Consider the following 21965-nt stretch of genomic DNA (forward strand, 5'->3'; position numbering starts at 1 on the left):
TCAAGATCCTAGCAAAACCATATATCATCTGCTCCACACAGACTGTCACTCAATCAAGCAATTTTTCCATTTCCCCGAGGAGAGTGCATTAAGTTCAGATTTCGTTTTCCCGATCATTCCACAATCACGCTCCTCATCTAGCCTTTTTGCACAGTGAACCCGAACCCAAATAGTCCTCTTCTTTTCTATAGTTTTTTGCTTTTTTAATTGCAAACGAGGGGAGGGTTAGCGAAAACTGTAAAAAAACGGTTAGGGTTTTTGGGCAAAAAAAGAAAATATTTGCACGCATATCCCAGCAATTACTTACGGTTTTTTGAACACTTCCCCGGCTTCGCTTTTCTTTTCCAAAAAAAGGGGATGAGCAGTAAAATATGAGAAGAAGTAGAATGTCTTTTGGGTGCCACATTTTCTTGGTACTTGGGTAATGGCAGAAAGCTAATTTCTGGGCAGGCCCGCAGTAAAGTTGTCCCCCTATTGATCTCCAACACCTACACTTCGATCGCAGTCGAAACTCGAGTGGTTTCCCATCAAGTGGTGATCAACTTTCAGCGATTCACAAAACCGTAAAACCCCGAGCAGCTGCGAAAAAAATCGTTCAACCCGCTGCTAAAAAAAAATCTCGCCGAGGACAAAACAAAAACAAATGCGAGACGGCCTAAAAAATGAAAGGGGGAAATTCAATGCCGTGAAAAGGGTAGACGGAGAGAGGGTTTTCGATCCGGACTCTGGAGTTCGTTATCCTTGCTCAAAATCGTCGAAGGGGGCACAGAAAAACACACTGCGTGTATACAATGCATATTCCATACAGCATCGCCGCAATCATCGTCTGACAGCCCTGCAACTGCAGCGTCAGTATGGCATATTTTCATTATGCTTTGCTAGTTATAGGGTTGGGATTTGGGGTTTACGGAGCGTTTCCTCTACCAACTCGAAAAAACTGCAATGGGTGTTAACGGTCGCTGCGGCTGCGCAGATCCGGTGCCAGCTTGCTCATCATGATCACCGTCGTAATGATGAAAAAACGATGACTTGCCAGAAGACTGATCTCGTTGAAATCAAAATAATGAAATTTACTTCCGCTTTGTTCTCCCTTCAATGAAATTTAATATGGCCTGTTACGGATACATTCACAATTTGTAGACCAGTTTCCGATGTTCGTAATTAGTGGGGGAGTTGCCGTTGATTACCAGAGCAAGGATGTTATTTCACGTAGTCAAATAGTTTCAGAATTCAAAGTCGACCGACAAATAATTAAATGTAAATATGTTAATATAGGACGTTGTTAAGTGCCTTCATTTACAGATCGCATTTTCCTGAATACCGTTTTTTATCTAACGGTGGTAAACCATTCACATTTAAATCATATATTCTTAAATTATTTGTATGCTATTTTTTCGTGGGGCACTGTGAAAAAGCATCAAAAATACCCGATAACTGTTTACAAAAGAAACAAGATTGAAAGCTATCTTGGGGAGCAGAGTATTGATGGTTTTTTCGAACTAATTTGTCTTTAATTTCTCCGATTGCTCCTACAGCAGCTTTATAAAAAATGCATACGAGTTTAACCAAATTTAATAAGTTATATAGAGTATTTCAAATAAAAAAGCTTGTAAAATTGAATACAACATCAAAGTAAATTCCTTTCAATTGATTTCGCGAACTTTTCTATGTGAGGTATATGATTCAGTCCCCTGATCTGCATAAGTATATTTGGTAAAATTTCGGGGGATAGCTTAAAAACACTTATGTGAAAATTATAATGCTGATCTAGGATTAATATATACCTAATGGGGATTAAGGTATCCTCTTCACTTTTGCAACGCAGTCTTACTGAAATTATAATTTGAAATAAGTTTTGAGATTTTCTGCTATATATTTTTTTAACTTTTTTACACCTCTTAGAAGTAAGAACTAATATGTAACTCATTTTGGAATACAATTCATTTTATATTTCTCTTCAATCAAAATGAAACTTATTAAAAAGTGTAGCCAATTTAAAAAAAAAAATATCAAAACAGTTTCTGCTTCCTTTTTTTCTTTAAAAAAAAATAGTTCGTATTTAAACGCTATAACGCCATCTATGTAAAATTTTCAGTACCTATCTTTCCTATTTCTTACATGACCCAAGTTACAAACCGTTCCCCCAGCTATGTCAAATTACATGTATATAGTATTGTAATGGTAGTTTTATTTTGAGTCCGAAACTACGAAATTATGACAGATCTGCCCGAATGTAAAAAGGTCCGTTTGGAGATATCTGTGATATCTTCGCGGCCGAACTTTCATACTTGCGCCTTTCTTTGCCTGCTTTTAGGATTACATTTGCTTTACCGCTGCCAATTTAGCACATCTAAATTACTACATTTTGAATAAGCAATGATATTGTATCATATTACTGTCCTTAAACAATAAAATATTAAACAGCTGTAGCTTACACGATTTTACCTTATTAGCAAGTTTAGTTTTACAATAGTTCTTATTGCGGAACTATAAAAACGATATAAAATATTATTGAAAATATTGTTATTTTTTTTTTAATTTATTTCAAATTAAATTTTCACATTAGTACTCTACGCCCATAGCTAATAGCCCGGTTAAGATTCTCTGAGATTTTGTAGCTGTCGCCAAAGACTAAGTTAATTAGTGCAGACTGAGGATCGAGTTTTATTAGACTTTGAGACGATAATTTGTAATCGGGATCTCATGGTTGACTTGGGCCGTTTAGTGTGAACAGACATTACCAAGTGAGGCGCGGGTTTTCATATGGTTGGAGTCTATGGTGCCAGTCTACTCAAACCGTTTTTTTTGGCGCGCGTTCAAATGAACATTAACCTAATACAACAAGAAAATCATAAAGTGTTAAGGCGATGTTTTTTGTATTATGGCCAAATTTAACAAGCCAAAGACTATATACTCTTGCATTTAAGATCACCAGATTTTTTCTGTACGTCTTGTTTAATTCGTTAGTTACTAAGAAAGTTAAAAGTTATAGTAGACCGATTATTCCAGTTAAGCAGTAATAACTATATCTGAAATATAGTGCTTCTTATTTATAGTGCAACTAAGTTATAATTTGCAATATATTTTAGGTAACTGTTACGATATTTCCCAGGACCTATCTGGATTTGCCTGTGCTAATCAAGAATATATTTAATTTATGGGGTCTCCCTGCACTGCGTGTTAAAAGCAATATAAAAATGGTATGTATTTCCTTTTCACAAGTATTCTTTTCCTTTTCACATATTTTATGGCTTACTCTAAATTAGGACTTAAGAAAAAATAGATAACACGCAATATTTGAGTTGTCCGACTATAAGATACCTGCTACTTTAGGCAAAATTTGCACGTAGGTGTAATATATGCAAACCAAAATAAAAAGCTAGCTCTACTTTTGTGTGGGTGCCAAAGAATTCAATCGCGAGATTGACATTGTCAACTTTTGAGGTGAACCTCTGTTTCACAAAAATGCTTTATAATCGCAACTAGAAATTCTTTCAATTTCTGAGATTGCAAGAATTTGTTCATTTATTCAAAAAGATACACAGATTGGCTCAGAATGACTTGGCGATGATCGTAATTTTATGTATGTACTGTATATATACACATTTAATGTAATAAGTACATACCTACATTAAAAGTAACGTACTTTTAAGTACGTAAGTACTTAAGTTACACCACGGGCAATGGGTAAAAGATAAGTGTTTCTCGAGAAGAATTTTCACCATCTGGCGTTAAACGCGAACAAGTTGTAAACAAAATAATCTCTACGCTACCCCCATCCGCAAGCTACGCAGTGACGTCACATTTCGTTTTTCATGAATGGACTTTCATCAGCAACAAGAAATGGTAAAAACTACTATACTGCACGCCATTTCAGTGGTTTAAGGTCAATGTGAGAGTTGTAAGAGGGAAGGTCATGACTAGTTAGTTGCAGGCAACCCCAACAACACGAATGACCACATTCCCAACAGAGATACAGTGAAATGTCGAATACAAAAACATACTATATCATTTTTTTAAGAGGAAAACAAAGTAAATTTTTAATTGAAAAAATTTTAAAATGTTTAAAAAACGTCCACAGTCTTTCCGGTTTCAATCTTCAGTAAAATATAGCGAAGCATACTTTTAAACACCACTGTGTGTGTTTTTGAACCTAAAGAGATCTTTCTCTTGTTTGTACTTTTAAATTGGTTCAACCCCTATTATTCTGCAAAGAGTTAAGAGTATTATTGTTGATATTGATATTTAATTAATGAGTTCGAGGCTTCACTGTAGTGCACAAACTCCGTCCTCTCTCGATGAGTAACCGTTAGTGTTTGCACGCTCGCGGGCACTCTGTCTCTCTCGCTCGGCCCACAGACAACTTATCAGATATTTTCTTTTGTCCAGGGCTTAATAGAGAGAGAGAGGAGAACGCAAAGAAAATCGTTCGGTTTTGGTAGCATTCGCAAATTAGTCGTCGAACGCTGAGCAACATATTCATAAAAAGGTGTCTAGCCATCGAATGAATAGATGTTTTTCGACGCGGTGGTGGAAATTATGAAATAATCGCTTTGCGCGTGTGCTAAAAAGGAAACAGCGTGACCAATTCTTCAGATATCCCAGTATATATATTAAAGATCAACCATGGCTACCGAAACCACGAAAATGGTGAGTTTGATTTCGAGCTCCTGGTAATTACTCGTGATTAGAGAGGTGATTAGCATTTCCTGCTGCGACATTGGGAACGTGGCAGCGGTTTCACATTTTGGGTTAATGGTTTTTCTTTGACCTTGAACCGGCTTTAATGCCCGCCAAGCCCCTAGGACTTTTAACGGCTTTTCATAACGACAAATTGCGATCTAATGGAAACCTGGTTTGACTTAAAGTCAGCGTGTGGCACTTCGGTTAGGTAAGAGAGTGGTGTTACGCAAACAGAATTCAAAATCAGGTATCGCTGATATATGTAGCAGGCGCTACTCAACAGATTTTAGAATGATTATGAGATCACTTTTCAGATTGGGTCCTTACTTTAAAAATATTTTCCACCCAAAAGATAATACCAAAATATTTTGCTCTCTTATTCAGCAGCTCGATTAAGTGGGCTTTCTATCAAGTGTCGTCATACTGTTTACACACCCACTTAACAACCCATGACCAGTTTTTTATTGTGCTGCGAAGATATCTCTATTTCACTTATCTGTTACCTAACTTAAGAAGCGCATTTTTGTGCAAAATCTTCGGAAATTACGTTTCTTCTCCCCCTCCTCTTTCCCAGCATTATCTCTCTCGAGTTTGGTCAACCACCTGACTGAAAAATTAAATGACGACACCGAAAGATAACAATATGTACGCAATTATTCAGATTCAGCTAAATAATTACCATACCCCAGGTTTCTCAAGGCAATTAATGGAAAGGCTTATAAAGCTTAACTTTTTTTGCGAACCCGCCCGTAAACCTTTTTATTGGAGAGCAAATTTAAACACGTGCGATAACGTTAAGTCTGGGATTTCCAGAAGCGCGAGGACTGTAAACAGACTTTATGGAACCTGGAAATTTCGGTCAAATATAATATTTAGACAGAAGCAGGTTAACGTTTTAAGCCCGAAGATTTCTTTTAAAAGGATGATATAATAAGTCAGCAGTCCTCTATATTTATTTTTTGCATTAATAAATTGTGTATAATATAAAGAGCAAAAAGATAACTTGCTTGCCCTGAATTATTAACTAAGAAACTCGGTTACGAATCTATTTAATTTACCTTGATTGGTGTTCTTATTTGTGATATAACTGACATAAATCAAAATAATTAATCCTTTTCGGTAATCCGTCAACATAAAATAAACGAAGATAACAAATTGACATAGTATACGTAGGTATTTCAAGTGTCAACCCATTTTTCTTGCCCAGAGGGTCCAAAGTTCTATTTAATAAATTGCAAGTTCAAAATCCAAAACAAGACAAAACATGTCCGCATTTAAAAATTTTAGTACATTTTGGATATATTTAGAAACCTCAAGCACTTTGGCCGTTGGGCATTTGTTTACCCACAAATTGGCGTATAATCTCCATATTACCTTGAAGAAAATACTTTTTTTGTGGACCCGCCCCCACACGTGACATGGAATGACGCAAAAGGAAAAACAATTGCAGACGTAGATCCGAAGAGTGTTCGTACATACATATTTCAATATTTTAGAAAATAATATATGCGTTCAATATTCGCTAAGATTTGGTGAACTTTGCTTGGAATAAATTTTAGGCATTACCTAACGTGACAAATAAAAATGAATTTCGATTCCATCTCGATTCTTAATCGATATCGCATTTAGTGTCGTCTTTATTTATTTGATTATGCTACAAAGTGATTAAATGTGGGTCAACGCAATCTGAGCCTTGATTTTCGGTTTGTTTTGTTTTGGCAACAAAAAACGAGTTGCAAAAATCTTGAAACAAATTTATTGGCCGAAGACAAACTGGTTTCGCGTCAAGCACAAGGGGGTTTCCTAAGTGAGAGCCAGGCCAAAGATCTGTTTTAACTTAATTTTAAACTTGCACGTTTCACGTATTAATGGTCAAGCAATTAATGACCCAATATGGAGAATCCTTTCAGACTGAAAAAGGCTCCATTGGAAACAGCTTTAATTCCTGAACTTCTTACAATGGTCTTAAGTTAAAGCTGGCGAATGGTAAGAAATTTTAATTGCCATGCAGGTAACCAACTTCGGCCTTAGCAAGTTAATTGCCTGCAAATAAAATTAATTACCAACTGTTTAGGTGCTTGGTATTTACAGAACTGAAACTGAAACTTTTCTGCAGTACATTTTTAGAAACCCTTTTAACTGGGTTTTCGTTCCTGTGCATATGTGTAGTCAATATGTTTGTAAGCACACAAGTGCTTTTTATTTAACTTTATTATGATTAATTCCACTGTATTTCATTATCGCCTTCCGTCTGTGCTCAATTAAGTTACATTTCGTATCATTCAATGCAATAAAGTGATCTCACTTGAGGCGTTCGCTATAAAAAACTCCACAACTCATGATTCACATAAATATGTATGGGAATTTTTCTTGTTTATAAGATCAAAGAAAAAGTCATGCACTTAAATGTGGCGCTTGCTTTTGATGCAATTATCTCCCTTTCAGTGAAATTCAATAAGTAGTTGAGTAGGACATTTTTAGCCTTATTTCTTAGAGTACTCATATTTCCATTGACTCTCGGTATACTCAATACTTTTCAGACTTCTAAGCAAATTGTCCTTGTTCTCAATTGGGTCGATCTAATCAAAAATTTATGGACATTTTCCAGTCGACTTTGAAATTTGTTCGCGTATTGATTTTTTCGTAGCTTGGCTCAGGTTCTTGCTCGGGCTGTTGTTGTAACTGAGAAAAAGTACCGATGTATTTTAATTACCTTTTTTTATTTATTTAAATAAAGCCTTTATTTGAATTAAACGCAGGCTCACAAAACCAAAAATGTTTTTGTATAGACATTCAATCTTGATTTGTAAACAGGTTCTGGCCATGTTTTGATTAATTAGTAATTCAATATAATGTTTCAAGTTATCAGTCAATTTAAAATGCGTCAAAAATAAAATATATGGTACCGTAATCAAAATCGCACACTTTTTAGCAGCTTATCTACTATCAGGCATTTTAGTTGCTAGCCAATCTATTTATATATTAAAATGAAATCTATTTTTCCCGAGTGTATCATATGATTTAGGGAAAACGCATACTTAAACTTAAATGAGAGGTAATTTCACCACCTTTCGGTGATTCAGAAATCTTAAAGTATCTTAATTAAGTGTACCCCACTATCTTATTCGGTCACACTTATTTTTTATCAGCTTAAAGGAAAACCCCACCAGTGAAGCATGCCAAACGCAGATGATAGAACATCTACACACGGCATGAGCACAGGAAAAGCTCCAAGTCCATGTCAGCAATCGATGGCAGTGGCAGCCACTTGTCACATTCATATCTTTTGCACTCAATGTAAGCGAATAAAATGTTTACCTGGAAACGAGTTTCGCATTGAGATTGAGTTGACTTGTTGAGTTGTTCCAGTGCATTCTGGACCTGTTGTCGACTTTCACCCTGTGAGTGGATGTCCTCCCCATCGAGAAAGTTGCACTGCTTTTGACCAGATTACATGGGCCGTAAATCATCAACGCTAAATTGCTGGAAACTACTTAGTATACGATTATTCTAAAATTTTCGGTAGGTTTTAGTCTGCAAGGTTATTTTTTATTGTTTTAAAACGCAAGGTTTGATTTATAATTAAATTCGTCTAAAAGTTTTACACACAAAAGGCAGCTACTACACACTACAATAAGTACCATTTCAAATGGTCGCAAATTTTATTGTACTAAATGAAACATGATCCAAAAAGTATAAAGGTTTTATATTTAACCTTTTGTTTAATTTGAACAATCTTTTAGGCGATATATTATAGATGTTGTCCTATAATATTTGTTAAGAAAATTCATTTTAAAACATTTCCTTACCATTTGTAAGCCATTTACATATGTATATGTATACATTTTAAAACTAAATTGGAATACAATTTTTGTAAACATTATTTAAGGCACAGCGATAGAGTGGATTTAAGTCTCTAGGCACTTCCTGACCTGCAACAGGTGCGCTACCGTTATTAAATTCAGGTGTCGCCAGGTTGATTAGAGGGGCTGCAAGGCAGGTTGACAAGTCTGGTCTGGATTTTCCAGCAGTTCCCGTTTAAACGGTCTATTGCTCGCAGTCTCTATTTTTGTTTTTGTTTTTTCTCTCTGTTTCTGGTAACTTGCTCGCATTTGTTTTCTTGGATTGCACATGGCAACGGGTTTCTCCTCCCTCCCTGTCTATCTCCTCTTCGCTTTGTTTGGGTGTCTGCTATGAATTCTTTTTTTTTCTATTCGGATTCCCCATGTTTTTTCCTGTTGCTTCTCGTCTATTGCAGCTTTTGTTTTGAGATCTTCTTCGCTCTCTTCCTGGGTAGTTAGTGGGGAACTCGTGAATAATATCTTTGGGGATTTATAAAGGGGAATACTTACTTCAATAAAAAACACTATTATGTTGTAGGTGACAGAAATCCCCAAATCGTACCTTATACCTCAAATTTTGTATCCCTACTTATTTTTCATTTATTGAAAGATTGTCCTATATTGTACATATGTATATACAAGGCAAGTGTCTATCTTAAGAAGTGGTGTATTTTTACAAACATTTACATACATAACTCCAAAAATTCTTTAAAATGATATTGCATCATACGATTTTAATCTGTATTAAAATAATTCCTAATCTTTACTTCCTTACTTAAAGTTTTCAGTTAAAACCTAAGCCCGTGCAAACCAAGTTTAAATGTTTTTTCGAAGAATTGAAACAGTTTTTTTTTCTCAGTGCAACAAAGCCTTCCTTAAAATCAACTTGAGACTCACGCAGTCATCACTAGTCGCCCAAAAACGTTCGAGTCTCTTCTTCTTTTCTCCCGCTCGCGCGCTCGCACACACACCGATGCAAAATACCCAACACCTACACGGCGCTGCACCAACACAACGACAACGGGCGGTCGAAGCGGTGGAGCTATCCCCAAGTAAATTCAGTCGCGCACTTCACCGTTTGCGAACCGGGCGTGTTTACTCTCCTGCTGCTCTCGAGATCCGAGTCCTCCGATAAGGACTTAAGCCTAAGTGGAACTACAGGCTCCTGCCGTTTTAAAAAGTAAATAGCGCAATTGTTTAGATGGCCGAGTTGAGAGAGAGAGCAGTACCCCTCATTCCTTTGGAAACGATAAAAAACGGACATTCATCAGCCGCCATGTGCTGCGTGGTCCTCTCTCGTTCTCTAAGCGATAAAAATACCGCGTTGCTTTTTCTGTTTATTTTAAAATTTTGGTTAGGAAGTGAACTCAAACTCGTGACGTTTGCATTTTCTCAACCGAAAAGTAAAAGAAAACCCCTCGAGAAACCGTTGACCGAGTGGCAGTGTGAAGGTCTCGGCACAAAGAACCGTGAACAAGAATCTTGGGAGGGGAGGTTCACTTAAAACAACAATAACGCCAATGGTCTCTCTAGAAATGCATTTCTTCTTCCCAATATTTACTTCTCCGCTGAGCGTTAACATGTCGCGTTCTTTGTTTCAACGGACTTCTTTCTCGCCTTTTTTCGATCCATTTGTTCTTCTTCCCTTATCCAAATGCACCTGAGGAAGAAGAAGAATGTCGATTTGTACAGTTCAACTTTAAAAATTCACTCTTCCATGGGTTTTTGTGTCGCTGTCCAGTGGCTGAAGCAAATTTACAGTTTCGTTTATTTTTAATTTGTTAAATTTTTGTTGTGATTTAAAAATCGTATTGTGGTTTCAGCAAGTTCAAGGAAAATTTTACCATGCATAATTCACAAATCGAAATAAAAATGTTTCCTCTAAAAATATTTTAATCTAAACAAATCGGCTTACTTCCTCAGCAGAAATGTTTATATTGGTATTTTCTGAGAAATTTACCCAAACAAGAATTTCAAAATGTCTTTAAACGAACAAATTCAAATTACATAATAATCAGTACTGGAACACTTAATGTGACACATGTTTCCACTTATGGAAGTTCCATCTAAATGCATTTCTTTTCTGTGCTATTTTGGTTGAGCAGACTTCAACTTTTGCTCTTGCACTTTTCCAAGATTTTATTTACAATTTACTTTTATGTTTATTTTCCTTTAAAACGTAAAGAATTTTAGTGTTTTGTCGGTGAATTTGCTAAATTTTTCCAAGAGTAGTATGTGTGGCACATTCTCTTAATTGTTTTGAAGAGCCTTTGTAGACTGAAAGGAATGCATTGTGGGTTCAATCAAAAAATATTATTTTATAACAGACACATTAATCTAAAAATAAATGGGAATCTTACGATTTACACATTTAAATATTTAGCAAACGCCTATTATTCATTACAAAAAAACTCACCTAATTGTTTTCACTTAACAACCGATTAAAAATTCACCCTACAAATGAGCTTAAAATTACCGGTTATTAGTAACAATTAATTTCGTATTTTTCTATTGTGAACATTTCACATTTGTCTATACTGATCATGCTACTGTATAATATACATATGTATGTACATATGTTCTTATATAATATACTTAGCGATCAGATCGTTTCTTATCAATTGAGTAATGCGCATCAATGAGATTTTGGACATGCGGCTATGTCTGTCTAGCACTTTCTTTATGGAATTATTTTAGGTGGCACCATAACTATAACATTCCATATGAACATGAACAAATGTTTCCGTTGTGCCAGCTGATTCATATACTTAAATCAAAAAGTTGTATTTTGTTTTACCGCCAAGCCATTGAACTTACTGGATAAATAAGAAAAAAAGCTGTTTTCTGCAAAATTCGGCGAATGTACTATATGATATACATATAAGTACGCAACCACCGCAGCTGACATTACATAATAATTAATTTTGATATGTCTAAAGTTTCATTTATTATTGGAATCTATAAAAATCAAGGCTGTCTTATCATCCATTGCGATTCCAAGGCCTAGAGTACCTGATAAGGAAATGAAATGAACTGACAATACATGTGTAAAAACAACTTAATAAAATTATATTAAATTAGTCGCACAGTTAGAAACCAGTTAGACACGTTCAGAGGATTCAGTTAACAGTTAAACAATAAAAAGACTGCATTTATTTACCGGGAAAAATGTAGTTATTTTTTTGCGTGTTTTATAAATGCAAAAAAAATTGTTTAGGAAAATGATAAAATGTATATATTTTTTTTTAACATAGTGCAGGAACTGTTGTATGAAAAAATTCTTAATATGTATACGCTAATCATTCCCTAAATGAGGCGTTAAAGGCAAATAGGCGAAATTCACACCGTTTCTATAAGGGAAAGATAACGTGATTTTTGTTTTTGTTGATTAATTCACACCTAATAAGCAGCGTAATCAAATACCCAACTAAAATATCAATATATCGTAAAAAATGACATAGAAAGGGGTTTCTATATGATAACAAAAAGGTATTAGTAAAAATATATTTATGTATATGTACGCTGATCTTGTGGTCATTGAACGCAAGGGAACATAATATACATATGTACATACTCTATATTGGGCGATAAGCGTGTTTTGGGTATTTTTATTTAATTTCTCTCTTAAAAAGCAGTTTATAAAAGAAATGTATTTACATACCTTATAAACCCAAAAATCTTCTTTTGACTAAGAAACCGTAACAAGGCATTTTATTTTTTCCAAAAGTTATTTAATCTTGGTTGGATTTCTTTTCATTTCTCTTGTTGTTTACATTTCACAGCTGTTTCTTAAGCAGACAGATATGGAGTTTATTGTGCCTCCAGGGGTTTTTTCTTTTTAAGAACTGAATGAATAAAATACCATGTTTACTTCTATTTCACATGTCTCTGTTTTATAGACTTCAAAATAAACATGCAAATTTTTCTAACGTTTTTGTTTTGGCTTCGCTTTTGTTGACAATGTCAATGTCAAGTTCAAAGTTTTACTGCCGCACCGCTGACATACTAATTGTTAGAACAATTATTTTAACAACAGCTCGAACGGCTTGCCAATCCATTTTTGGCTTGCTTACAATAAATCCAAGTTAGTTACTAAAATAGAAAATGTCGTTGTTCCGATCACCAGGGTTATTTATAATTTATATGCCGAACATTTGTTCGGGAAGTGGAAACGCATGAAGGTAAAAAAGGTTGAATGAATTTCCACTAATTCACTTACTGAATTCCAATTATTTTATGTTTCAGTGCATTAAACTCGGAAACAGTGCCAGTGCGTCAAGATCCGTCTGGCTGCCCCTTCTATTGATAATTATAAAATGTTCTGACAGTTTCCGCTTGTGTTGAAACAAACCACAAATTGATTCTAAAAATGCGATAAAAAAAATAACATGAAATGTGCACACAATTGACAAGGCATTTGTAAACTTTTAGTACACACTTCGCTGTCGATTTCTGAAGTTCTCTAGCGATAACCTGCAGTTAACCTCATCCGAATTTTTAGAGACAAATTACGTGTTGCCATGTGCCTTTGCCTGTGTGAATGAACTAAAAAGAAAAGTGGAATAAAAGCCTGCAATTTCCATATAAAATGTATGCGAATGTCGTAAGGTGATTTGTCTGCTCACTTGAATAATTTTAACGCGTAACCGTCGAGCTGGTTTTTTGAGAAAACATAAGTACAGTCCTGCAGCAACCTTAATTTAACTTACTGGTTTTTGGTAACCCACTTAATAAAGAGTTTCCAGCAAACATGGTTTAATTTTAGCTTTGTATTTGTACTTTGGATCAACTTAATCGGGTTATTCAGCTACGCGCGATTAGAGTCTAAAGTACTCATCTATGACTATATTGTACATACATATATGTACTTGTATTCGACTCAAAGCGAGCACTTGAACTAGAAACTACAATTTCTTATCAAGGGTTTTCTCAACTCCGTTTCTCAAATGGCATATTCAAGCAAACTACAACGTATTGCAAATGGTAAAATGTAAAATCGTTCACTTCGACTTTCGTTTTATAATTTATAACCAGAAGTCCCGATATAAATTCCTTAATTTTTTGTAGTGCACTTGTTATTGTTTATAGGTTCGTTTATATCTTTATGGCGACTAAATTGCCAACTGGATTTCTTTTTTTAATGGACTGGTTTTTCTTATCTACAAACAAATGTATGGCAAAACTGTAAAATTGAAAAATTAATGCGAATGTTTTGGCTAACGAAGGAGCAGCAGACGGAAATTGATTTGAATATTTGCTGGCCGATGCATGAATAATTCGCAAATGTGGTCTGGATAAATTAGTCACAATTTCGATAAACAAAAAAGATTTCCTGTTGTAGTGTTGTTTTAGCTTTCTTTGATGTTTATAAATAGTAACTTGAATTTCAATCTTTAAAACCCAATACTTTTTAATATTTTTGCATTACTGCATTGTATTGAATTCTCTGATTTTTTACACTTCATTAAATATTATTGCCCGATTAAAAGCGTCAATATGGTTGGAACAATTATATGAAACAATTCCTTTAATTTGTTTGCAGTTTCAATTGGTGTTAATTTCATTAATTTCTTTTGCTTTTCTGGGAAGACAACCTGTTACTCATCCGAATATGGTAATTTCGTAACATAAATTCGCCTCCTAACTTCCGCATTAAAATGCTTTTGAAGTGCAGCCAAGCAAAAACTGGGCATTTACGTATTGGATATTAAAGTACACTATATATAGCCTTCTTTATTGATACGCTAATTTACGCAAATACGTGAGCATTTGAGGGTTAATAAATAATGTTTTTTTCCCAGCTGGGTACACTTGCCCGCTTGGAATGTGCCGCTCTCCATGACCCATTACTTCAATTAACTTGTAAACACTTTACTCTACTTATCGAAAACGCCCAGAGACAACAACAACAACAACATCTACTATATCTATTCTCCATTATAGTGCAGTTCTCTATCTGAGAATCTGAGGAGTGTGCCCCAAGCGCCAAACAAAGGCATTTGGAAAATTGTTTGTAAACGGGCCATTAATTTATTTACTGCGAGACAACATTGACAAAAGCCGGCGAATATTTCTTTGGTCCGTTGATGGTGGTCCAAAGACAATTTCATTCGATTTCGGCTCTCTGATTGTCTTGCCTGTCAGGCAGTTCAATTATCTTTAAGGAGTTCCCTCCCACTTCAAACGAAACAAAGCGTGAACATTTGGTGTTCCGTGTGGGAAGTCCCAACTATTATTAGTTGATTCCCCACATTATTGTTGTAAGCTGTCAGAAGTTGTGCTTACACTGCCATTATATATAATTGAGGTTTATTGGGCCCTAATTAGATCGACAGATGATACCTAATCCGGATTCAATCAAGCGCTAAGTATTTTTAAAACATGTTTTGCTGGATCTTTAAAAATACAGTTTCAATTATTTACGTCACAAGTTAAAAGACTTGACTACTAATCTTTTTCTGCTAAACGTATCCGTATCACTTTTACCCCAGTCAGTCACTTCAGAACGATCTGAAAAATTCCACTGACAAACTGAGGGCATATATAAATTCAATTTCAGTTTAAAGATGTAATAATATATATTATTCATATACCTAAGAAGACGCTTGTGTATTCCGAATGCTTGATTGATATTCAGGACGCCGTTGACGTAGATGGCAATTCTCAATCAGATTGTTTGCTCATCGTGAGCACTATATAGATCGGTACATACATATGTACATATGTATGTACATAAGAATGTTCTACAATATTGGTTCCACTTTATCAATTTCTGCCTCCATCTATCTCTGTGTTGACGATCTTTCATCTCAGTCTCGCTATCAGGAGAAAAGCAACAAGTTCTGTAGGTGATAGAATTCTATGATAGTAAACGCCAAAGGGGGCGTGCCATTCCCATAAATATTACTCAATTCATAGTTCTGGGAAACGAACAATGCTTGTGATAGAATTAAATTAAAAAATACTTTGCCATGTGGAAATATTTTTTAATTAATAATTGATATTAGTTTTCTCAGGGTATAAATATACTTGTTAGCATTAGGGTGTTATTACTTTCCTAAAGGTTTATTTGATGTATCCAAAAGACAAATTTACCAGGAAGTGCGTTATAAGAATTCTATTCTATATGAAACTATCTAAATTTTGCTAGACAGGCAGAAAGAAAACTAGCATTATGATGACAGATATAGTGTATCCCGGGACGGGTTGTCTATTTCAATACCTCTCGATCTCGTGCCGAGCAGTGTGAAATTAAATGCCATCGTTCGTCGCCTATAAACAAAAGGAGATCTCCAATTACGTTCGAACGAAGCACACGAATAGTCTATCAACAACAACAAAAAAACCAGTGTAGAAAATAAATAAACACAATAAAAAAAATCGAAAAAACATCGTCGAAAAAATAAATAACAAGCTAAGATAACCGCGGAAAAAAACTCTCGCAAATATGTTAACTAAGCTAATATATTTTATTTGCTTCACATGCCACTGTTTAAACTAAATATTTACCGATTGTAAGCCAGGAAAGCAAAACAGATAGGATCGGTTTGTTGTAGTTTTCGACAAATGGAAAAATTATAGGAAAAAAGAAATACAAAATGTTTGCTTCTCTCCACTTTTTAAAGTGAATTAAATATCTGCGAAATTTAATAGGCAACTTGTCAAAAAATAAATGATAATGATGCATTACAAATTTATGTTTGTAACACTTCTATAAATCAATTAAGTAATTACACTTTCAATTTCATGAGGGTTATTGCCGTAATCCAATAACTTTAAGAAAGGTTTAACTGGCCATCACTTATGCGATGTATCTTTGGCACGTAAGCCACCATATCTAACAGGCAATAAAATATAATTCCTGACGACATTTCACTTTTTGTTGTCAGTCAACGGCCTCTTCAGAGGTTGCATGCGGCACGCCACAGATCCATTTTAACAGCTCTGTCTCTTTTGTATCTCTATCTACATATGTATCTGTCCCAGATGGCTTGCCCCAGGAAAGTTTACAAACTTTATGCTCATATCAGTGACATTGACATTGCCGTTGAGGGCCGCTTCTACGCCGATCTATAATTAGCTGGTGCTTTCGTTTAGATGTATCTGCAAAGCCATAAAGGCATAGATACATCATTGTGTGAGCTCCAACAGAGGGTTAAAATGTAAGGAATGGGTGTGAGCCGCTCTGTTATTATATTTGTCTGGGGCTTAATGGCTTGATTGATTGTTAGTTTCATGCCGATAAGAGGCCTCGCAGGAAGCAATGATTAGGACGTGCCTCCGTGTTTCACTCGAATGTGTTGTATTTTTGTTTGGACAACTTTTGCATAGATTACCCAACGACGGAAGAACTGGGAGCAGGGGTTATGACGCCCGTGATACGGAATACCGGCCAATTGTCGTCATGAATATGCGACTAAAAAATAACCCATACTGTACTATAAGTAACACAAGGCGAGAACTATACATCGCCACATTTTCTGGCACAACAACTTGGACATTTTCGTTCCGTTCCATTCTGATTCACTTCCATTTTTACTGTAGGCTTTTTTCTTTTTCGCGAAAAGAAATTATATCACGCGCCTGATTTCCATATGCTTCTTTATTTATTTATTTTGTTTTTGTTTTTTGGTGCGATGGTGTGCCAGTTTCAAATGATTTTCAATTGGTTACGTTTCGGCTGGCATATATATTGATGGATGGCATTTTAATGAAGCGTGAAACGGTGACAATCGGTTGTTGGGTTCGGTACGGGGTTCACTTTACTCTGGGTTCTCCGACAACTTGGCAACAAGTGGTTCAGCCTTTTATGGGGGGCTCGTTCTTGATTCCTGAGCATTTTAATTGATTTATTTTCTTTGCTCTATTTGCTTATAGATCTACACCCCTCCTCCGCTGGACGTCAAAATGGAAATGTAAGTATTACAAATATGATAAGTCTTAATCGGATAGCAGGAATAATGATTTGTTGTTATTTTAATGAAAAAGTGATTACCTGAAATCAATTAAATAATGATTGATGCTTATTTCTTTTATTTTACTGTACATATTATTTATTGATGAAAAATGTCTTTATTTCAATCTTTTTTCACAACTTCGGAAAAACAAATTCAAAAGTAGAACAAATCAGAATTAAAACCTTAAAAGAATGGGATACAATTTGCAAGTCGTTCTTTACTGATTTTATGTTTTTTCTACAGTGAAATTAATGAACAACCCGAACCACCTGTAAAGTGCTCCAACTTCTTCGCAAACCATTGGAAGGGACTGGTGGTCTTCCTGGTGCCTCTGCTATGCCTGCCCGTGATGCTTTTGAACGAAGGAGCCGTAAGTTGTAACTTTACACAATACCCAAATCGAATTTGATGCAATTTGTATTCATTTTGCAGGAGTTCCGGTGCATGTACCTTCTCCTGGTTATGGCTGTGTTTTGGGTGACAGAAGCCCTGCCACTTTATGTGACCTCCATGATGCCCATTGTAGCCTTCCCAGTAATGGGTATAATGGTGAGTCTGTGTTAAAATAAGTTAATTAATACAATTTTAACTGATTTAACTTTTCCCGCTGCATAGAGCTCCGACCAGACTTGCCGATTGTACTTCAAGGACACCTTGGTTATGTTCATGGGTGGCATTATGGTCGCCTTAGCTGTGGAGTACTGTAACCTGCACAAGCGCCTCGCCTTGAGGGTAATCCAGATCGTGGGCTGCAGTCCCCGCAGATTACACTTTGGCCTCATCATGGTGACGATGTTCTTGAGCATGTGGATCTCGAATGCCGCCTGTACGGCCATGATGTGTCCTATTATCCAGGCTGTGCTGGAAGAGCTCCAGGCCCAGGGCGTCTGCCGGATCCACCACGAACCCCAATACCAAATCGTCGGAGGCAACAAGAAAAACAACGAGGATGAGTAAGTTTTTTGATAGTAGATAAGTTCTCTGGATAATTAGTGAAGTTCTTGTGGATTTCCATGAATATGTTGTGCAACTAATGTTTTTAAAATTGATATGACATGTGATAATGATATATGATAATTCATTTTGTATCCAATATCCAAGTATTCGGATCGTTATCCCCAAAGATGGCAAAGGCCTGATTGTTTTCGCGAGTCATCCGATTCTAATTTCTAATTTTTTTAAACTACTACTGTCATGTCGATTCATTCTTTTTGTTTAAAACAATAAAAACATTGTCGTACAAATTAGTCTGCAAGAACGATCCAACATACTGTCCTTTAAAATTGTCCTTCCTTGTTTCAAATTTCGTTCTACAACAATTTTGTACTATAATATTTACTAAATAAATAAAATAAAAATGTAACTTATCTTTCAGGCCCCCATACCCCACCAAGATCACTCTGTGCTACTACCTGGGCATTGCCTACGCCTCCTCGCTGGGCGGCTGCGGCACCATCATCGGAACAGCCACCAATCTGACCTTCAAGGGCATCTACGAGTCGCGCTTCAAGAACTCCACGGAGGAGATGGACTTCCCCACCTTCATGTTCTACTCGGTGCCGTCCATGCTGGTGTACACCTTCCTGACCTTCCTGTTCCTGCAGTGGCACTTCATGGGTCTGTGGCGCCCCAAGAGCAAGGAGGCCCAGGAAGTCCAGAGGGGCAAGGAGGGCGCCGACGTGGCTAAGAAGGTGATCGACCAGCGCTACAAGGATCTGGGCCCCATGTCCATCCACGAGATCCAAGTGATGATTCTGTTCATCTTTATGGTTATCATGTACTTCACTCGCAAGCCGGCGGCCACTTGGGGTTGGGCTGTCTGGCTGGACTCGAAGTAAGTGGCTATTTATGTCAAGTTTTATTTTCTAAAACAAGTTTTACTCTGGTTACCAGTAGGCACTAAGCAGTTTTTATTTTTTTGTTAACTTAACGTGGTCATAAAATCTTCTTCAAATTATTTAACTAAAAACGAACGAGTACCAGCTTCCGAATAAGTTATAAATTACTAAATAACGATAAGAATAATGAATAATGACTTGTGTTGATTAGGCAAGTAATTATTAAGATCTCTGATCTACAATCAGTAGACAATATTTATTAGTTATTAAATCATATTTGACAGTTACTTTTGACATTTATATCTATTTTTATTAAACTAGTATTCCATTTAAAACCTATAAATACTTCCAAACTAACTTATTTGTACCTTAACTTTTTTCAGGGACGTTCGCAACTCGATGCCCACTATTTTCGTTGTGATCATGTGCTTCATCCTGCCCGCCAACTATGCTTTCCTGCGTTACTGCTCAAAGCGCGGAGCAGTGCCCACGGCTCCCACTCCCTCGCTGATCACCTGGAAGTTCATCCAGACCAGGGTGCCATGGGGTCTGGTCTTCCTGCTGGGCGGTGGATTCGCCTTGGCCGAGGGCAGCAAGCAGAGCGGCATGGCCACGTTGATTGGCAACGCACTGATTGGATTGAAGGTCCTGCCCAACGCTGTGCTCCTGCTGGTGGTCATCCTGGTGGCTGTGTTCCTAACAGCTTTCAGCTCCAACGTGGCCATCGCCAACATCATAGTTCCCGTGCTGGCTGAGATGGTGAGTGCAATGCAATACAAACATTTCTGAATGTAAATAACAATTTAAAATTGTTGTTTTCAGTCCCTGGCGATTGAGATTCATCCTTTGTACCTGATCCTTCCCGCTGGCCTGGCCTGCAGCATGGCCTTCCACCTGCCGGTGAGCACTCCGCCCAACGCTCTGGTTGCCGGCTATGCCAACATCAGGACAAAGGACATGGCCATCGCCGGAATCGGCCCGACCATCATTACCATCATCACCCTGTTTGTCTTCTGCCAAACCTGGGGCCTGGTCGTCTATCCAGCGCTCAACACGTTCCCCGATTGGGCGAAGGCGTATGCCGCCGAAGCGCTGGTTAACAAGACGCACTAAGTTAGTTAGTCACTAGTGTAAGTTAACTCACAGACCGCCACAGCAATAAAATCATAACATTTTAGGAAATTGTACAAGAAAAAGTGCCTTTGCTGACAGCGAACGTTAAACAATATGAAACGATACTTGCATTTTAAAATTGCGAAAAGTGTTGAGACAAAAACACTATCAATTGTTTAGCAAAACGTGTTGAACGGAGTTGGTTAAAAGTTTGTCAGCAAACTCAGCTAAATATAAAGAATATAATTAAATGTTACTTAATCACTGCATTTAGCAAAAATTATGTCAAAAATGCAAGGAAAAAAATTGAGTTAAAAACCTAGACTGAGAGAACGTACATATTCATACATGTTTTGCATTTTGTAAAAAGATAAATGAACAACTTACTCAAAACTTGATTGCGAACCGAAACGAGCACACAAATAGCCTTAGTGTAAGCTTTAATGATACTGTGTAAATTTGCAAATGCTTTATATTTTATATAGTTTGTAAAAAATAAAAAATTGAATAAAAAGCTCAAACAAAAATAAGATAAAAGTTTTCTAGTTTCAAAAATAATTTTTATTGGAACTAAAATTTAAAAAGCCGCCCACTTTCTTAATAAATATCGATAACTCTGAAAAGTCGATTGTCTGCTTCCTTAGTACTGTACAGTTTTAAATCTATTGCTCTCGGCTTATCACTCACTGGTAGTTTGGCAGTCACCAGAAATCAATTTACTGAAATCTGATCTCTGCTCAAATACCTTGTCCTGTCCTTTTGTCTTATATGATAAAGCCTTTCGAATTTGATAAAAGTAAATTCGTAAGTCAAGAGTCGCTAAAAAACTGCATATTCCTAATTCGGAAGTGGCCTGCTTGTCTTGCAAATTGATTTTAATAATGTTGTGGATTCAAAGTAAATACAAGAAATCACCTGTGTACAACGCAAAGATTTCAGGTGTTCTTTTAGATTCCATGTACATACATAGGTTCTGTACGGCATATATTTTCTTTATACATATTTTACTTTAAATAAAAAAGCAACCAGGCTTTGTTTTCTTGAAAACCTTCCAAAAAATCCGGTCAGCTTGAGGTGAGTTCGTGTTGTTATCGAAATCTCAGGATTGCGCTGACAATCGGTTTGTGTGCCCAGATGTAGGTTGTTTTCTGGCGCGCATTTAAATTGAAACTAAAATTTAGTTTTTAACTTGGATCAAAATCGTATCATATATATATATAGTTATATAACTTCCATTCAAAAAAATTAATTTTAAACTTCGTTCTATTTTTTAATTAATAAAATGTATAGAAAACTAATAGAAAATATGGGTTTGAGCTAAACATATTAAACTTAAATTTAAGTTTAAACCATTTAGACCATGAGGTACAAAACTTTAATTTTTGTTTATCATTATTGTTATTTTTATTTATTTTGTACGAATTACGAAAATATTAGTTTTTGTTTTCTGGCCTATTATTCAGGTGTCTTCTGGAGTAGCCAAGATGGGCTTGGCTCCCATCAAGAAAGTCTTCCAAGCAGTTGTTATCATT

General features: G+C 36.1%; 1 protein-coding gene and 1 long non-coding RNA gene across 3 annotated transcripts; one reads left to right on the forward strand and one right to left on the reverse strand.

Annotated features, from left to right (window-relative positions):
* The first annotated feature begins 4458 nt into the window (after positions 1-4458).
* On the forward strand, positions 4459-20960 carry LOC108088316 (protein I'm not dead yet). 2 transcript variants are annotated; one of them, XM_017186052.2, is made up of 8 exons: positions 4459-4650; positions 17403-17440; positions 17726-17852; positions 17915-18031; positions 18098-18435; positions 18858-19316; positions 19704-20079; positions 20143-20960. In XM_017186052.2, exons 1-8 carry the CDS (start codon positions 4627-4629, stop codon positions 20431-20433), a joined length of 1770 nt encoding a protein of 589 aa, XP_017041541.1. In that variant the 5' UTR covers positions 4459-4626; the 3' UTR covers positions 20434-20960. The 2 variants fall into 2 exon arrangements, with proteins under 2 accessions (XP_017041541.1, XP_017041542.1); XM_017186053.2 differs by lacking the exon at positions 4459-4650 and adding an exon at positions 9579-9705.
* On the reverse strand, positions 8306-9139 carry LOC108088317. Its single transcript, XR_001771226.2, has 2 exons — positions 9036-9139; positions 8306-8972 (listed from the first exon to the last, which is right to left on the reverse strand). It is a non-coding gene; the product is annotated as an uncharacterized LOC108088317 (long non-coding RNA).
* Positions 20961-21965: the final 1005 nt, after the last annotated feature.

This window comes from Drosophila ficusphila, unplaced genomic scaffold (genome assembly GCF_018152265.1).
Source record: "Drosophila ficusphila isolate 14025-0441.05 unplaced genomic scaffold, ASM1815226v1 contig_106, whole genome shotgun sequence".
Classification (NCBI taxonomy): domain Eukaryota; kingdom Metazoa; phylum Arthropoda; class Insecta; order Diptera; family Drosophilidae; genus Drosophila; species Drosophila ficusphila.

Excerpts from the sequence above, each read along its gene's own strand:
- LOC108088316 (XM_017186052.2), top strand. The coding sequence starts at position 4,627 with ATGGCTACCGAAACCACGAAAATG. Across the intron at positions 17,441-17,725 it reads CTGGACGTCAAAATGGAAAT|TGAAATTAATGAACAACCCG; the intron begins GTAAGTATTACA and ends TTTTTTCTACAG. Across the intron at positions 19,317-19,703 it reads GCTGTCTGGCTGGACTCGAA|GGACGTTCGCAACTCGATGC; the intron begins GTAAGTGGCTAT and ends AACTTTTTTCAG.